The following is a 15,824-nucleotide window of genomic DNA, read 5'->3' as shown; positions in this document are numbered from 1 at the left end:
ATAGGCGCTGTATAATCATGGTCCGATGTGCCTCTTATTGAGGGAAACAGAGACCAGTTATTTGTTTGTTCCTCTGACCCCTCTGAGGTGATTTATTTTAGGTGGGGGGAGTCTTATTACCGTATTTTCTTTTGTAACTTTTAAACCGCTTTTCTAAATATATTGTTATTTTCTAATTTTCCATTTATCTAAATATATAATTTATTTATTTATTATTTTTGGTAAAGCTGAATTCTTGGTACACATAGGATTTGGAGCTAAAATGTCTCAAACTGCCAGATGAGTTCGCTCTCATATGTTAGTGTACACCATCAGGGTACCTACCCTGAGGTACCTACTCTCTGATAAGGTGCCAATTACCCCTAAAACTGCCGTCTGAGTGGTGGCCCTCTGGGAATAAGTAACAATAGTCTTCTGTATGGGGGAACTACTTGTTCCAGGTATTCTGAGATAGACAACTCACTGTGAAGAAATTCACCATATGAAATGTTATGTAATGGTACCACTGCACACGTTCGGTTGGTTTATTGTGCATAAAAATGATGCTATTGCACTAACTTATATGAAAATAGACGTTAACTCTTACAATTTCAAAAATTTGCCCAGCCATCCCATAAATTTAGAAAACTTCCAACTTTTTACAACAGAGGTGGGAATTTGTCCAATAATAGTTGCGCTGTGACTGAAATAATTTTCGCATATCTATCTATTCAACAATTATCTCTCTATTTATGTTCAGTTGTGTCATGTGACTAATTGTAAATAGACGCTTGAAATTTAATTAATTCGGCCCTTTTACAGACATAAATATATCGATGAGGTAACTCTGCCACTCCTGGTTTCCAAATACTGTTCTTGCAGAACCGGTCTAGCTCTCTTAATAAGCAATATCCCTTTGTGCCATTAACCAGTCTTTTAACTCTCTCGCTCTCTTTCTCTCTCTCTCTTACCGCCCCCCCACTTCCTTTTTCCAACAAGTCGAAATATTTCCTAAAATGGGCATTTCCAAGCCTGTATGAAAAATATAGGCATATTATAGTGTGCCCTTACTCTTTTATGAAACTTTCACAGCCCACTAATACCTGCAGATGCTGGCAAAACAGTTACTGTGGAACTGTAGAGTCCTCTGTACACCTTGGAGTTGTAACGGAATATAAAACTAACCCTTTTGTATAACATATCCTCATAAATCAGGCATTCTAGGTATCTAGCGCATGCCGGATTTTTGAACATTCTAGTTTTTTGAAGACTGCACGCACAGCAGGGATAAATCATTAATTTTATTAAATGATGCAGTAATTCTGATTCCTATCGTAACAGAACAGTATCCCTAGCATTACAGTACATAGGGGGAATCCCTGGAGAAAAAAACAAAAAATCCCCAGCATTAAGCTAAAGTGTTAATATGTCGGATTGATTCAGCGCGCAACATACTTGCCTAAGAAACAAAGATCGCGGGTTCGAATGTTGCCTCCGGTTCTGGTGTGGCTATTGTCCAATATTTTTTAAATGAGAAATTAATAGTGCTCCATTATTACATCAGTCGAATCGCCTTAAAAGCTAAGTGCATAGTGCTGCACTATTAATTACTATATTTGTGAGCCTAATATTAAATATCCCGAAAAATGAATAATTTTATACGTTGAAAACGCATGCCACCAATGACAATCTAGGAAACATGTAAATAAGAAACTTAAGTTTAGAAATTATTAATGGAACATGCATAGATTCGGCATCTGGTGTATTTTTTAAGGTCCGGCTAGCCTGTTTCGCCTGTACCCTTGTACGATCGACTACGTTCGTAGAAATATTCAAAAAGTTCCAGATGTTGAATGCCGGATTTTTGAGGTTCTGCTGTATATTCAGTATATGGCCTAATTGTGTAATATTTCGATGAGCTGTTCAAGCAGCCAATCTGCAGTGTTCAGAGAACTTAATAACAGAATATATACGTACTCCTATGTCATTGTTTTTTAGGAGCATCAGCAACCGCAAGGTGGGAAGGAGTAGCAGTGAGTAGCACACGCTTCTTGATTAGACCGGGGTTCGAGCCCGTCACCACCAAATACGGAGGATGCGGAAAGTTCAGGGAATGACCACCGCATATCCCGGAGCAATATGGCCTTAGTTGCTAATGCTCCTAAAAACCAAATAACAAACAATAACAAGCATCAGCAACCAAAGCCATATTGCTCCTTATATACTGTCTCCAAATTGCGTATCTGCTTGCTGGACGAAAAACCCGAGTTTCCTCGTTCGGGTTCGACTAACCCAGCCACGTTGTCTGTTTGTTTGTTTGTTTGTTATTTGGTTTTTAGGAACATTGGCAACTAAGGCCATATTGCTCCGTGGATATGCGGTGGTCATTCCCTGATCTTTCTGCATCCTCTGTATTTGGTGGTCACGGGCTCGAACCCCGGTCTAATCAAGAAGCTTGTGCTACGCACTGCTGCCCCTGCCCATCTGGCTACGGAGGCGCCACCACGTTGTCAAATAGACCCATAAAAAATTCCTCCATTCATCTCGGGACTCTGGTCTTTTCCACCCGGTGTTGGGAGAATGTCGATTCTATCATTTATCACTTACTGTAATTTATCACCTTCCCCACCATTATTTCATCAGGAAATTTAGACATCAAAATTGAAATGCCTACATCAGTATCATTACTAAAATATTGGACACAGTAAGGGACAGAAACTTCATGCTCGGCTTCATGACATTAGTCCATGAAAATCGTGGTAGCCATTTAAGAGAATAATCATACTCTGTCTGCTGCCATTTAAACATTCATTTATCCCTGGTATTAACTTCATGTAGCGATTATAATAGAGATATAAAAGCTGTTTCTTTGCGGCCCTTGGTGTTTATCACCAATGTGAATTAACTGTGATATGAGTTGAGAAAAATGTGGTAGAAAATGTTACAAAATGTAGGATATTGTGCAATATTTGGAATTTATCCGTTTTTTTTTTTTTTTTTTTTTTTATTCTGCCTCATTGTCGTATTACACTGTAATATTAATTAAGGAAACCCATTTTGTGTACTTTAGAATGATTGGTACTTTTTGTCGAACCTGCATGAAGTACGTTTTTATGTACTTCATAACATTTTTTAGAGCTGGAAAAGTATATAGAGCGTGATGAAGTACAAATAAGCTCGAAATGGAAAGTTGTAAATAATGAGCGTAACATAATCGATCAGCGATATTATCAGTGATAACTTTCCCTCCTAATAATATGCATAATTCCCGAAATGTTGAAAAGTGATATGACATAATGGCGAGGCAGGTGTAATTCAAGTATAATAGTCTATTCCAACCATGCAGAAACTAACCCAACATACGCCTCTCTTAACGTAAACCATCTCCAACATCTGAGATATTAGTTCATTAAGAAAAGGTCTGTTGATAGTCTTCAGCAATTCACATTAAGCAGTGACCTTCGGTCATGTTTAACGATCATTCGGTCATTAAACACGGCCAAATAGAGAACATTTCTCGTCACGCATTCTATCTTTCTCTTCAAACAATAGAATTGTATGTTATCAGCACTGCACTGCGATGACGGAAGTAAACCGCATCGGTCTGAAACTGTCTTTTCATTATAGCTGTACAAGAGGATTGTCTTCGGTATTGGTCTAGAAATTAATGGCAAATGTCACTCATTATTCCTTATTGGTTACTCACAGTTGGTTGGTTTGTGTACTGCTCTGATGGGATGATTATTAATGTAGCTTAGCTTGAGAAATAAAGCAAATCTTGTGAACTCAACTTTTGTTTGCGAAAATAATCCATTAATTAAAAGATTTAATAGAAGGCTCTAAAAGAAGTTAGCAACCAGTAATTTTCTTAGTGCAGGTATCTAAATCTTCTGTTGATTGTTCTATAAGTGGATGTTTTTCCTCATCGTGATCAGGTTATAGCTTTGTGCTTTATTTCAGTAACACGAACTTGTTTAACCTTCACACAAGAGTAGCTTTACAAGTTGCATTCACAGAACATTGAAAAATAATCCAAATATACTCATAAAATGTTTAATATGTAATGTCTTTCAAGAATTATGCAGTTGCTTGACAAAATGTGCGTTCTGGAATCTAGCTCTTTCAGTCTGGCTTTAGAGATTGTATGTTCAGTTTGGCAATGTAATGAACCATGCAATGCCATCACAAGTTACTTCATTTCTGTATAAATTTTAACTGGTATTATTATGTACTGTATAATTGTATTTAATGTAATTAAACAAACTGTTTGCGTAGGTTTATGGCATTTTGCTTTAATAAAATTTTGTTTTGTAAAAGCAAATGGAAATTTCAACTGTAAACCATCCAAGGAGCACATTATTATTATTTTTAAAGGGACATTTTTTTAAACGAAATGTTATCAAACTGGTCATAAGGAAGTGTTCTCCTTAGGCAAAATTTAGCCTTAGTTACCACAAAATCCCCATATTAATCAACCAATATGCAATCTTCTTGAGAAGTTTAAGTATTTACTTTTGTTGTGAATGACGTAAGGACAAAGTCGAAAATTTTTATTGTTTTTGAAAATTATAATACTACATTATTTGTTTCACTAATTATAGGAATTATTAATTAATACTTAACCCTTTAAATTTAAAATAGAAAACTCCAGTGCATTAAAGAAGGGTCATCCTGAGTTCCAATAATTTTAAGCAAATTTCACTTATAGTATTAAATAAAATAGCTGAAATAATTGATGTTTTTTACTAATTAATCGGAATTATTAAATTAAAAGGAGACATATGCTTTCAGCTTTATGACGTAAAGACGGCATGCTGTTTCCTCGACGTGGGCACTTGTATGGTGAGGGCCCTCCCAATGATTCTGCTGGGCTTCCAGATTAGCATCATTGGGATCCAATACCCACAGCATAGATTTCAAGCTAACATCATAGGAAACTAGCATGTTTGCCGTGTGCTATGACCCATAGAAATCCGAAAGGGAGATCCTGGTGGTTGAGGAGTAGAGCTTCAACACACTACTCTGATCCCTACTCCGACAAGATGAGTGGTCCTGGAAGGCCCGGTAGGATCAGTCGGCTAGTGGGTTCACAGTTGGGTGGTTTGTGTACTGTTCTGATGGGATGATTATTAATGTAGCTTAGCTTGAGAAATAAAGCAAATCTTGTGAACTCAACTTTTGTTTGCAAAAATAATCCATTAATTCTAAGATTCCTTGCGAGGGTCAACGCTATATGCTCCTACCCTAATTGTCTGAGGGACAGAATTCGTGCTGGCGGGGTATGGTGTCTGGGTAGCTTGGCGTCCCACTCCTGAGCACATTTATTGCTTGTTGGGTAGTGGAGATCTCATTTGGGCTTTGTTGGAGGATGCCCACAGGGCTCAATCCTGGGCCCACTCCTATGGAACTTGGTTCTAGATGGCTTTTTGAACCTGGAACTCGGCGACGTCGTTCCCCTAGCCTATGCGGATGATGTGGTTCTGATGCTGCCTGGGGGATCTAGGGCGCAACTGGAGAACACCGCCAACAGAGCAATAGAAACTCTAGAGGACTGGGCTAACAACAATAACTTGAACATCTCATCCTCGAAGACAAGATCTATATTATTAAAAGGAGCCCTAGACACCAGACGACCCCCTCAAATCAAGATACAAGGTAACACAATCAAGCTTACCACCGAATTAAAGCACCTTGGAGTCGTACTAGACAAAAACCTGAGCTTTACACCACATATAGTGCACTTACGGAAGAAAATTAGAGGATACTCCGCACTTTTTGCGCGAATCACACGCAAGGAATGGGGTTTGAGGCGGAAAACCCTCAGCCTCTACTATAAAGCTATTTTCCTGCCAGCGATTACATATGCTTCTGGAATATGGTATCGCAAGGCTACCACTGCAGTGAACCGGAAAAAATTGGAGACTACACAGCGACACATACTCTTAACCATCTCGAGAGCATGTAACACTGTAAGTACCCACGCACTCCAGGCTCTAACGGGATCCCTCCCTCTGGACCTGGAGATTGTTAAGCATGGGCTACTCTATCAACTGACCAAAGGCAGAACGGCAACATGCCTCGACTACACCATAGATCTGTCAAATGATCCCAAAGTAGAAAGGAGCCGTCTCTCCGCTTACCTCCAACAAACTTGGCAGGCCCGCTGGGAGACCTCCAGCAAAGGTGCAATAACTAGAAAATTTCTACCCAACATACGGCTGGTATACCCGAATTATCCACCGTGGCTCTCACCAGGACTCTACACCACCTACCTGCTGACGGGACACGGGGCCATTAGAGACAAACTACAAGGATTTGGACTGAGTGATACACCGTTCTGCCTCTGTGGTGAACGTGAAACGTGGGAGCACCTAATGTACAGTTGCCCACTATATGAGGACCTCTATTGCAGGTTCATTACTAGAACACAGCTTAACCTCCGTAATCAAGAAGACCTCGCCATAACTGAAGTTGACACATACAAGGCATTCGCGCAGCTGGCCCAGGACCTCTTCACAAGGAGAAGGACGCTCCCACAGCCTCAACCACTGCAGTAAACAACCATGCCGTGCAGGCCAGCAGAATGTCTACACAACCACGGAAACCTTCCCAGATACTACCATGCAAGGGCTCAGAGAAATGATTGCAGCACATTGCTGCCACCTAGCCATATGGCGATCTGGGCTGGCAACCTTGACCAGCCTGCTTTCACTCCTATTCCTTGGCAGGGGGGGGGGAGATGGCTCGCTGTCTTCTCCTCCTCCTGCCATCCCCCTTTCCCTCTGGTGGGGCATGGGCATGCCCCACTGACTGTAGGGGCCATCTACCCTATCGGCCCCTTACTTCTCTTTCTTCCCCCCAGCCTTCAGTCTCCCTACCCTTCTCTTTGACTATTCACCGCGAAAGCCCCACGCATCCAAATTTAAATTAGCACCAAAATTATTGCCCGCCCCATTAGGCCTCTAGAACTTGTCATTTTAGCGTACAATCCCATGGTAATTTCGGGGAACAAACCCCACATACCAACTTAATAGCGATTTTGCAATTATACCACCGCGATTATCTATCTTTTTTTTTTTTTTTTTTTTTTTTCTATAGGACCCAGCCGCTGAAATCCCAGGAAATTAGGCGGCGGGACCTGCCAGAGTATAATAAATTTCAAGGTACACCTGGCCAGCCTCCTCGTTGGCATAGTACGGACAACGTCGGGTCTCATCAGGGGCTCGACGGCCAATAGGCCAGAAGAACAATGGGCACAACATACTACACAACACATGATCCACACACTTTTAAATCTCTGGTCTTGACAGAGTACTGTCCCTCGATACAGCGAACACTCGCGGAGATGGGAGAAATTCCTGGTGCCGTTTGACCCTCAACATACTTTGTACTTTGTACTTTGTACTTTGTTGGTAGGTAGGGTGTCCGGAAACTTAACCAAATTAAGAAAAAAACATCATGAATCCTGATAAACGTATTTCTTTAGGGACCACAACATGGTCCCTGTCTGCAAATAACAACGGCGAGACAAATAATGCTAATGCAGCAAAGAGACCCAGAACTGAAATACCATCAGGACCTCAAGTTTTTAAGCATCCATTCTAACAGAAAAAAAAAAAAAAAAACATATTGGAAATGTCGCCCTTTTTTTTTAAACAGAAGGGTTTAGAGGGATTAGCAAGTTCCCCTATATCAGTTGAGAGGCTTCGTTCTGGGGAGTTCTTAACCGAAACCAAAAAAGGACAGGCAGTCTGAGAATCTACTCCGAGCAACATCAGTCGGAGGTGTACCAGTTATCATGGCATCACACACTGTACAAAATTCTTCTAGAGGTGTCATTTCAACCTAGGTCACTGAGGAGGAAATCTGCTCTGAATTAAAACTACAAAAAAAAAAAAAAAAAAAAAAAAATAGATATTAAGGTCGTCCTACCAATATAAGTATTGTGTCTGTAAATTGTGTTTGTTCTCTGGTCGATTTGTCTGTTTTGCTGGATGAAAAACCCCCCAGTTTCTGGGGGGGGAAATAGCCTTGATATCTGCCCCTGACCGATCAACTCAGCCACAGAGTGAAAAAGAGCCCATTAAAATTCCTCGCGTTTCGACGGGATTCGAATACGTGATTGCTGCTAAATGAATTTCTGTGCCTAGGGACAGGAAATTTATTCCCCCTAGAAACCTCACCGTGACGTTCAACTCGCCGACGTCTCCAAATGAGATCAAAGCTGGCTATATCAATTGTTCAGTGCGTCCATATGTCTCAAATTCCTTTCGGTGCTTTAGGTTCCAGAAATATGGACACTTGCAAATGGCCTACCGTGGAGTCCTTGCGTGCGCTCAATGTGGTGCAAAGCACCAAAACACAATATCATGTTGAACTACAAAACCCAACTGCATTAACGGCCAAGGAGAACACCCAGCTTACTGAAGAGAATGCCAGAGGTGGAAAAAATAAACAGAAATTCAACGACTTAAGGAAGAGATGATCATATCAGGAGGCAAGAAAAGCAGTGAAACCTATAAATATAAACAAGCCCACCTATGCCCAAAAAGTAGCAGGGATATGTTCCATCGGAACCCAAAAAAAAATGATAGTCCCTCCAAAAGAATCATTCACTCCCATCGCACGCTACCTTTTAAGTTCACAAAAGCTTGCACAGAAGGATCAATCAACTGCCACTCCCATATTTTTGCCTCCTAGTGCTCCATCACTTCCAAAGCAAAATGGTAAAGAAATTAAAAAAATAAATAATAATAATAAAGCCACCGGTAATGTAAGTAATAATGGAAGTAGGAGTTGAGGAGGTACAGCACGAACCTGTTATGGAACTCTCTGCGGAAGAAGAAATGAATACAGATCAATGCCCATTCTTCCCAAAGAGTGATAGAACCTGGATTGAGAAAAACAAAGCCTTCAGCCATTCTAAAGCCACCGGACGACCCAAAAAATGAAATTCTTACAATGGAACTGTTGTGGATTCCGTCGAAATAGTGATGATATCAAGGCCCTGATGCTTAACCTTGTTGGCTTGCAGGAGAACGCTGAAATATACTTTTAAATTGAAATCCCTGACAGACAACCCTACGTGGACATCTATCTTCGAGACACGGTGGGAAACTCTTTATAACAACCGCCAGACTGCCAACCGTCCCTTTGGTATCCGGGTCGAAGAGCTGCTCAGAGAGCTTAATATCACTGTAGACAATATTGCCCCAGTCACCAAGGCAACTACTTCCACCCTGGCATGCTCGCATACCATCATGCGACTTCTCCATTAAAAACGTTAGGTAAGTTCTTCACCATATCTTCTGCCTACCGACAATTCTGTGCTGTCCACCGAACCGAAATACTCTTGACTTATTTCCTGTCTTTACTGATGGTTCGAGCCCGTCACCACGAAATACGGAGGATGCGGAAAGGTCAGGGAATGACTACCGCATATCCTAGGTGCAATATGCCTTAGTTGCTAATGCTCCTAAAAACCAAACAACAAACATTTACTGATGGCTCGAAGTCGGAGTTATCTGTCGAATCTGCTGCTATTTTCCCAGATAACATTATATCTGGGAGGCATTCTCCACGAATTCAGCATATACACTGCTGGGGTGTATGCTATAAAATTAGCCTTGGACCACATTAAAACCCACAATTAACAAATGTGTATGGTGTATACAAAGGTTCTATTGAGGATTAAGTATAATCCTCATCCATTCCTGAACCGGATCTAGCAGTCGTTACCTTCTCTTTGCGATTATTCATTCAACATTCGTTTCTGCTAGATTTCAAGCCACATTGGGATCAAGAGTAACGAACTGGCTGACACCGCAGCTAGGTCACTGCAATCCCACAACAACGGCAATAGCCTGTTAGTCTATTACAGACTACAGACAGCTAATGCACTCTACATTACTCTTTCAATGGCAACAATTTTGGCATGGGCAGGTTGCGAGCAATCTGTATCGGATTAAACCAACACTGGCAGTCTAGTGTGCGCAGGAAACGTAAAGAGGAAGTTGTCTTAGTTCGGCTCTGCATAGGACACATTCATCTGGCACATGCGTTCCTGCTGAGGGCAGATGACTCTCCTATGTGTGAGAAGTGTGACACCTTTTTAACTATTCGTTACATTTTAATTGAGTGCCCGCGTTTTAGACATAAACTGTGAAGGCAGAATTTTACCGCTTTTAGTCATCTGGCTGAGCCACTCGGTCCGATATTGTTTGATAATGACCATATGTTTGCTGTTTTTAGTTATTTAAAATCAATATACATGTACCTGTTTACTCGCATTTAAAGTTTTTACTTTTTATTGTCATTTCTTTATTATTATATATTTTATACCTTTTTATTTCTATATTGTTATATATATTTTCGTACTGGCCTAATTCGTTAGGTCACTGAAAGCTTAACTGTTTTGTTTCATATGACCTGGTTTTGGCGCATTATAGCCTTAGTTTCTAATGCAGTTTCTAATAAAACCTAATCTAACCAACGGCATACTGGTGGGAAACCTATGCTGTTTAGATTTGGTTCCTCACCCCCCTCATGTTTGCTGGTTTTCTGTGTCTGTACGAAGTTGCCTTTTTAATTTAATCAAAGTTTCCCAATTCGTTCCAGTTCAGTTGATTATAGGATCAGTTGACGTTCTACAGTGCTGCATTTTCAACAACTGGTCTGTAAACTTCATACTACCTGAAACGATAAGAAGGATTTGCATTTTTTTTTTTTTTTTTTTTTTTGTGCTCACGACTTATGACTCAGTCCTCATTCTTCTTTTAATAATGTTTACAGGTGTTCTTTGGAATTGTTAGGCCCATTCTTGAAGTCTTAAGAGATTTGCTTTCTGACCGCTTTCTTTTTTTCTATTGCCCCTACTTATGGGTTTTGGTTAACTTCAGTGGGAATCTGCGAAGGTAGCATTCTCTGTGAGTGTCTTTCTTCTACCTTATTAGCCTTTTTCTTGTTTGTAAATTCTGCTTTTATTTCGTATGCAAATGATCTGATCTCGGTTTTTAAAATTCAAGTATTTCATTCTAGGATTTACTGAAGCCCCAGCTCAGTCGACTTTTTTTTACTGATTTCTTTTTTCGTTGGTTGGGCTGTTAATTTGTTTTGGTCTTGATGTTTTATGGAGAAGGTTCTCCCCATTTGCGTGAAGCCTCTAATTTTTAAGCGGAAACTTTTACAATGCACCGTTAATGAAATTCCTTGGAATTGTTTTTTGTTTCAAATTAACTTTTAAAGATCACTTTTCCCTTATGACGATTAAGTTTTTAAGGGTATACTATAATTTTAAGTTGGAATAATAAAACCTGTGTATCGCAAACTTGTAAAATATTTTATAGTATGTATATGAAACTCCATTTGACTTATAGATCAACAGTTTGGTCGTCGTTAGCATAATTGAACTTAAAAGCTATTCTTCGCCTTGAATTCTGTATATTGGAATGGATCTCCGTAAAATGAAACTGCCAATGATTCTTTCTGAAAAATCACTTCTAGAGAATTTTTGGCTTTGCTCCATTTAAAGCGAAATGTGAGCTTCAAGCTGTGTTTTTCGTTTTCAATCTCCTGACGAGGATTTATTATACTATGAATCGTTCGGATATTTTGCAATGGACTATCCTCTATCATTCGTTGCGTAGCAAACCAATGCTTCCTGCGCCCCTACAGAAGTGTGTCGGACCTCGTTCTGTCTTCTGTAAACATCTCTAGAATTAAAATATACTTTTATGTTTTGTTTGAATTTCTATTTTATATTTTTGATATATATATATATATATATATATATATATATATCATTACTTTATATCTCACAAATTTTAATTAAAGAATTTTATTCTTATCAAATGGGGCGCATTATAGTCTTAGTTGCTGATGCGCCAATAAAATCCTAAAAAACAACATCTTATCAAAAGCGTAAAGCTACAGTCCATTTATAGATAAACTAAAGATTTTTTTTTTAAATATTAATCTCAAGCAATAATTGGATTTTGATTGCTTTTCTTCATCTTTCAAAGGCGTATTAATTAATAGTTCTATAATACTTTGCTAAAAGAATTTATGGAAGAAATTGTTCGAATGTGGAATGAAAGGGAATATTTTGAATTTTTCTTAAAAACTATTTGAATCACAGAAAAGTTGTAAACGTTGATGGTAGAATAGCTACAGAGTTTGGATAACTAGAGGGAGGTTCCAGATCATCCACTCCGGGTCCATTTTTACTAGTGATTTATTTCATGTTATAGAAAAACACGAAAATGTATGCAGATGACATGATCTTATACACAATATGGAGGGATCTTTTCAAAACGACACTTGACTCGCAATCCGATCTTATCAGGCCAGGTAGGTATATTGTAATCAGGGCATGTGAATTCAACACGATCTGACTAAATTAGGCAGTGGAGATGAAAAGTGGCAAACGAGGTTTAACGTTGTTGCGTGCAATGTACTACATTTTGTTAATACAGTAGTAGTAATCCCAGAATAACTGAGATTATCACCAATTGGTATGTATTCTTCTCAGATTACTGTTGTGCTGATATATTTGTAATATGAAGCGACATCATGCTGGTGAAAATTTGCCCCTTTGCTAAGAAATACTATATGCAAGTAAGGCAATATGAGTTAGATTCAGATGATTGCAATTTGTTCGATTAGTACAGGGACAGCCAAATACACTTTTCAGTCAATCCATAGAAGAGTATATATAAAAAAATTATTTTTGGATGAAAAGTCATACGGAGTTGAAACAAGGAGTTCATAATAATTTTTGCAATCTTTGCTACTTTGGATCAGCGTTTAAAACAATACCAGAGACTTATTTATAGTCTTGGGGAATTTCATTTATTTCTCATTTTTAATGCATTCAACAGAAACACAAAACCTGAATTTTCTCTAAGATCCACAGAAACAACTGATGAAACAGTTATTACTGGCAACTATCTCGATCTCTGTTGGTCATGTAAATATCAAAATTGGCAAAACGTATTGGATTTTGTCCATTTTGACATATCAAAAATAAATTATTATTCGTTTCAATATTCCTGTTATTTAGAATTAATATCATTATTTATTATGAAAAATTTGGAACTTTTTCTTTATGTGTTCTTACCATCTAAGCTTTGAATCTTGGCAGTGGATGGCTCTTTGGCAGGTTGAGGAGATATATGTATTTCTGAAATAAAAATTAAATAATAACATATAATCAGTATTCCATATTGAGATTAAATTTGACGTTATTTTACTGTTAGTCGGAAGTTAAATATGCCATTTCATTAAATACGTTACACTGGGAAACAATAATTATTATAATTAAAAATCTACTACACATTTAATTGGTTTTGTATTTTATTAGAAGAATGAAAGCATCTTCAATTCTGAAAGAAAAAATTAACATCTTTTTAATTTTTATGCAGCGGATATTTTTTTAACTTTCTTTAAAATGAACGAAGGGTATGTAAGAAATATTAGCGCAAAGATTATTATAATTCAGGGTCTAAAGCTCAAAATGCAATAATTTTGGATTGAATTATTCACAAAAGCTTAAGAAATCTATCCCGAAGACTATCATCTCTCAGAAATCATTTCTTTCTGAGATTATTCTTACGATGTATAACGTTACGGTGTCAGATTTAAATATGAAGATGAGTAACAAAGTATCAACCAGAGATTAACAGGAAAATGCAACATATTTTCACGTAAGGATTGATTTATATATTTTAATATAATCACTGGTTACATGTACGTATAACTTTTCCCATTTCCCCTTAAATTATAAATAAATTTTCTGTTTATATTCCGGGCGGCAATACGATCAAAGGAGTTCACCAGACAGAAAGAAAATACAAGAAACACCACCGTATTTAATAGTCACGGACTTTTAATTGAATTCTGGTCACTCAAAGCACATGTACTCGTGCACCTTTCGCTTGACCACTTCGCCATGGCAGCTACGCCTGTCTTTGACAACAGGTTTCTTGTATTGTGGTCACTGCCTGCTGCTGTTGGTCCCTCCCCGTCAAGTCTGTGATGCAGGTAGGCTCTTCAGCGAGAACCAGATCAAGTTTATTAGAGTCCTTTGTGCACTTTGTGATATGCTGAGACAAGTAGCAATCATCCAGTTTGTTCAAAACCTGTTACCATATTGTTTCCTCATCGTGGCCAAGGTTGGGAGTCAGGTGGCAAGGGATCCCTGGCTGCGAAGTCGCCAGGTGTCAGCACTCAGCATAACAAGACACCTATATATATATATACACACTTGCCAGCCTTGACCTTATGCCTTTTCAGATGATACAGGGGCAAATAGGAGAAACTCTGGAGACCGCAATTAAACAAACACACCTTGTTACCATATTGTGTATTTCCGATCCACATATTTCAGTTTATAACAGGTAAGTTGCTATGGCACATAATGATACAATCATGCTTACTAGCCCAGAGTTCCAAAGGTGTGGGTGAGCGCCTTTATCAGTAACTTGTTTTCTTGGGAGTATCGTGTTTTTATTTTTCCTTACCAAGTATGTTTTTAATTAAATTCGGACATATTATTCCACTTATCCACATATGAAACGTATTTTATTTATTCGAAATGTATTGAAGTATTTGTCGATTTATAAAACTTCATGATCAGCTAAATTTTATGCCACGGCAATTTATTTTCTCTTGTTCCCAAAGGGAACGTGAAATTTATAAATTATTTAAAGTGACGAAAGATATAAAAGTGTGTTATAATCCTCCGAGTCATGTAACCTCTAACACCACTCGGACTTCCCTTATGTCGTGACCCCGAGCTCCAAGCGATTTTTCTCTGCGACATATAGAGTCGTTTTTCCATCCCATAAAGTTTCTGTTATTTTTTAGTGATTTTTTTCTTTTGTTCACTTCAAGTGGTTCTGTGCTTAAAGTATTCAAGTGAGAACCCGGAATTTCTTTATTTAGCATATATATAATCTATTAATTATTAACAAACTAACTTCTACAACCGCTTGGTCACAGGTGGTACCGCTCCTTTCTCCACGTGGCGGCGCCGGTGATCTGGGAGAAGAAACTCACTCTCCCAGCGCGAAAAGGAGTAACGAAAAGGACTTAAATAATTTTTCACCTTTAGAGCCATCAAGGTCAGAAACGTCCAATGAAAATAACGCTTACCTACCTAAAAGGCTTCGAAGAGAAGCACAGTGTCCTAACCTGCCTAAATTTCTTGTGCTACAACCCCTTGACTGCAGCATTTACACTGCACAGCTGCATGCTATAGAGTTAGCTCTAGATTACATAAGAAAACACCGATACCAACGGTGTATTATATATGCCGATTCAATAAGTGCACTACAGGCTTTATCGGCGGTGTCACACACTAATCATCCAACCCTGTCCCGAATTCAGCAGATAATATACATCCTCTATGCAGGTGGATTCGATATCCGCTTCTGCTGGATCCCCAGTCACATCGGGATTAGAAGAAATGATTTGGCTGACACTAGAGCCAAATAAATTACCAAAATAAATTACTACAGGCATGTAATCCGTAGTGATTTATATTCTCAGTGGCAATATTCGTGGCATCGCCTGGTTACTACAAACAAACTATGTCGGATTAAGCCTGTGATCCATCTTTGGCAGTCCAGCTTACGCAGAGATCGTAAAGAGGAAGTTGTTCTTGCTCGGCTTCGCATAGGACACTGTCATCTGACACTTCTTTTTGCTGAGGGCTGATGACCTTCCTATATGTGAGCAATGCGACACCATTTTATCCGTTAAACATATTTTATGTGATTGCACCAGTTTTAAAGATGCTCGTTTTACTGCTTTTACCCATCTAACTGAGTCATATACACTCAGTC

General features: G+C 38.7%; 1 protein-coding gene across 2 annotated transcripts in view; it reads right to left on the bottom strand.

The window, feature by feature from the left end:
• The window catches only part of LOC150089315 (lachesin-like), a 758,400-nt gene that overhangs the window by 28,961 nt on the left and 713,615 nt on the right, over nt 1-15,824 (bottom strand). For both annotated transcript variants that reach the window (XM_090368493.1, XM_090368494.1), the window contains exon 7: nt 13,097-13,159. In XM_090368493.1, coding sequence (XP_090224619.1) covers nt 13,097-13,159 — 63 coding nt within the window. The remainder of the gene's footprint in view (nt 1-13,096; nt 13,160-15,824) is intronic.

The sequence above is a fragment of the Mastigoproctus giganteus genome, chromosome 2, assembly GCF_048544385.1.
Source record: "Mastigoproctus giganteus isolate SK-2022 chromosome 2, ASM4854438v1, whole genome shotgun sequence".
NCBI classification, from domain to species: domain Eukaryota; kingdom Metazoa; phylum Arthropoda; class Arachnida; order Uropygi; family Thelyphonidae; genus Mastigoproctus; species Mastigoproctus giganteus.
The sequence above is the reverse complement of the archived record's forward strand: the minus strand, read 5'-3'. Positions and strand labels throughout refer to the sequence as shown.